Source organism: Notothenia coriiceps, unplaced genomic scaffold (assembly GCF_000735185.1).
Source record: "Notothenia coriiceps isolate Sejong01 unplaced genomic scaffold, NC01 NC01_scaffold00006335, whole genome shotgun sequence".
Classification (NCBI taxonomy): domain Eukaryota; kingdom Metazoa; phylum Chordata; class Actinopteri; order Perciformes; family Nototheniidae; genus Notothenia; species Notothenia coriiceps.
The window spans coordinates 40,961-44,524 of NW_011339036.1; the positions used below are offsets into that span (position 1 = coordinate 40,961).

Here is a 3,564-nt window from a genome sequence, read left to right on the forward strand (position 1 = left end):
GTTATTTCTTTTCAGAGTCGGGACCCTAACATTTTCATCATTCTCGAACGTCGCCTGGACGTTTCCAAGTACCTCAAACAAGGTCTAATAAACCTCGTATTTATTGACTTGCGACGACAATGGTACAAATCAAGACTGATGGACCCCCTGTACTTTCGACTGGTCAGGGGGATACTTTGCTGGACTTTCTCTTAGACCGTACCAAAGTATTTAAATTATTCGTCCTTTCCAGGGGTCTTTACGGTAAACCCGGGACTTTTGGTAAGTTTTACGAAATATTCTAGGGTTCGTTCGTCATAAAACTTTAGATAAGACAAACTGTGTTGTCCATTCGGTCACATTTGCTGGGACAGTCTTGTCCTCACTACACTATTTAATTGAACTATTCACATCTTAAACTGCACTGTAACTTTTATCCATGTATTTTTTCTTTTAATGTTTATTTTATTATCTTTTCTTTTTAATGACTGATTTTAAATGCCATTTTCTTAATGTCTTTCATTTTTTGTAAAGCACTTTGAATTGCCTTGTGTTGAAAGGTGCTATATAAATAAACTTGCCTTGCCTTGCCTTGCCTTTTCAGTTGTCATTTCTTAACTTAGACATCACTCGTCCTGTTCTTGTGTGTCTCAAACAGTACCTGCACGAATGGGGAAATGGTGTGCGGAGCAGCTTCCTGTCCTGGTGAGTGATTGTTTATTCATGAAGTGCAGATTTAAATGTACCTTTACTCTTCTCTCTTGCTCTCTTGAAGTTTTTTTTCTCATTCGTGTCTCATTTTCTGTCTTTTATCCTGCTGTGTGTCTCAGTGGACTGTGGCTGGAGCGACTGGACCCAGTGGAGCGCTTGCAGTCGAACATGTGATGTCGGGGTGAGAAGGCGTTACCGTTCGGGAACCAATCCTCCTGCAGCTTTCGGGGGTCGTCCTTGCAGAGGAGACAGAGTCGGAATTGATACCTGCAGCCTTGAACCATGCTTCGGTGAGTAGAAGAACTTTGTTACTAATGTTATTGTATACATAATCCATGTTTTGAAAATAACTTTAAGACAGTGTCAAGTATCAAGGAATCAAATATAGTTGTGATATGTCTGAAGGGGTTAAGGAGCCATGGAGTGCGTGGTCGACGTGCTCGGTGACGTGTGGAGGAGGGTACAGGGCCCGGACCCGCGGGCCTATCCGGATCCACGGCACCTCTCAGCAGTTCAGCGCATGTAACCTGCAGGCCTGTGGTACAGCAAGTCCTACCCTCTCATAAATATGGTCATATTTAATATCAGAAATATATACATTTGTACAATAAGGCAGCTACATGTAGTATACAATCTCTGTTTTTTTTTGTATTGCACAAAATCAAGTTTTTGCAAGAGTAAACAAGAAGAAGAAGATGGACCTTTATTTATCCCCAGTTTTGCCCTCTGCTTTTTGGATGCATGCACATGCTACTTATATAGGTACATACAAATACACACAGTTGTGTTTTGTGTGCACACATGCACATACAGATATAAATACACACAGTTATATATTCACACATGCATTGAGAGGTCCAGAACGGAGAGACAGCCAGTCTAGCCGGCGCCAGGAGAAGTTGGGGGTTAGGTGTCCTCTCCAGTACCAGTCCACACTCCGTATTGTTTTTGGTCCTACCACTGTCACCCATATCAATAAGAAGAAACATTTATGAAAAATGTATAGAGGAACATGGAAAACTCCTACAAAAATAATAGATAGGAGGTTTTATTCTAGGATATCAAATCCTAGCATGTAAAATGCAAAAAGTCGTGATGATGATGATGATGATGATGATGATTATTAGTTTTTGACAACACTGAGAATGTTTGAATTGCTCCCTGCTTGGACTGTGTGTTGCTGTCTCAGGAGAGGACAGGGTGTGTCCTCCAGGCCAGCAGTGGAAGCAGTGTGTGAAGGGAGCTGTGTCTTGTACAGACCTCACAATGGACCTCGGCAGGAACTGCACACCAGGCTGCCAGTGTCCACACGGATCTGTCCAACAGGTGGGTGGGGGGGATTACCACAGACACATGTGCACAAACAAATGCACAGTAATCAGGGTCTTACTGTTCTTGGTCTGACATATTTACAGGATGGTGTGTGTGTTCGGGAGTCTAAATGTCGCTGTGACTTGGATGGAGAACAGTACCATCCAGGAGAAACTGTGCCATCAGACTGCAACAACTGGTACGGAAACTTAAATCATGAATTGCCCTTTGAGCCATAATGAGGAAAATGCCACCAGCATGTGCTTCCTTTCTTTGGAATATAGAGAAAAATCTAAATAACGATTTCACTTGTGCGTTTTTATTTCAGTACTTGTGAAGCAGGGAGGCTGGTAAACTGCTCTCAAGTCAGATGCAATGGTAGGCAAAACACTTTGAATGTGTCTTCAATACAGACACTGTTTCTGTGCTTTCTTTTCATAGCTATACAAATTATTGTTATAATAGGTATTTTTTTCCCATTGTTTGAATAACAGTAACGGTTGTTTCTATGTCAATATTGCTCATTGTAAAGTGACTACTAAGACTTAACTTTGAAACTTGATAAATAATAGTCAAAATAGACGATATGAAACGCCATACTAAGTGAAAATGAAGCTCTAGTGATGCAAAACAACATTCACCATGATTGACTTGCAATTCTTCCTCTTCTACCTCATTGATCCACGCTGTATTTTTGTATTCTATTCCAACACTCACTCTCTCCAGTGGATGGTCAGTGGTCATCCTGGACCCCCTGGGGTCGGTGTTCGGTGTCGTGCGGAGCAGGTCTTCAGTCTCGCTACCGCTTCTGTTCCAGCCCCGAGCGCTCGGGCAGTGGTCTGCCATGTCTGGGTCCTCACAGAGAGGACCAAGTCTGCCTCGCTGCTCCATGTGACCGTCAGTTTGTTTCTGGGGTTTTCCTGTGTTTCCTTACAATTGAAAATAGACAGTGAAAAGGTTACAGTGTCTTCCTGAGAACAAGGTTTCCAATGTCATGGAAAATAAACAAGGAGAGATTGCTTGTCTAGATCTTGCTGCTGTTGGACAGGTTCTTCTTTTACAGCTCATATGGGAGTGTGTTTGTTGCTTTCAGAAGCCATATGAATACAGTTGGGTGCCGATAATGGGTCGCTTGATTTATAGCAGAGTCTCCACAAACGATGCAGCAATGCATTTGTCGTCTCTGGGGAATCTGCTGAAGCTGATGCTTCCGGGCAACTTGAGAAAAAGGAGCTAGAGAGAGAAGATGGATGCAGTCAGAGCAGACGGGTGTTGGCTGGGAAGCAGTACAGTTGTCTAGTGCAGGGGTTCCCAAAGTGGGGGTCACGAGACCCCGAGCTGGGGTCGCGAGATGATTACAAAATAAAAATGGAAAATTTAAAAAAATTAATTAAAAAAATGAATCAATTTTTTTTAATCAATTTTTTATTTTTTATTATTATTAATAATAACGTTTGCATAGACTCTATGCAAACGTTATTATTAATAATAATAAAAAATAAAAAATTGATTAAAAAAAATTGATTCATTTTTTTAATTAATTTTTTTAAATTTTCCATTTTT

General features: G+C 41.2%; 1 protein-coding gene across 1 annotated transcript in view; it reads left to right on the top strand.

Moving 5' to 3' along the window:
• sspo (SCO-spondin) overlaps window positions 1-3,564 on the top strand; it is a gene marked incomplete at its 5' end in the record, with an annotated part of 102,981 nt that overhangs the window by 37,396 nt on the left and 62,021 nt on the right. Inside the window, 7 exons of the mRNA XM_010769066.1 lie at window positions 638-684; window positions 810-980; window positions 1,096-1,230; window positions 1,880-2,016; window positions 2,106-2,200; window positions 2,330-2,379; window positions 2,728-2,898. Of these exons, the coding sequence (XP_010767368.1) occupies window positions 638-684; window positions 810-980; window positions 1,096-1,230; window positions 1,880-2,016; window positions 2,106-2,200; window positions 2,330-2,379; window positions 2,728-2,898 (806 nt within the window). The remainder of the gene's footprint in view (window positions 1-637; window positions 685-809; window positions 981-1,095; window positions 1,231-1,879; window positions 2,017-2,105; window positions 2,201-2,329; window positions 2,380-2,727; window positions 2,899-3,564) is intronic.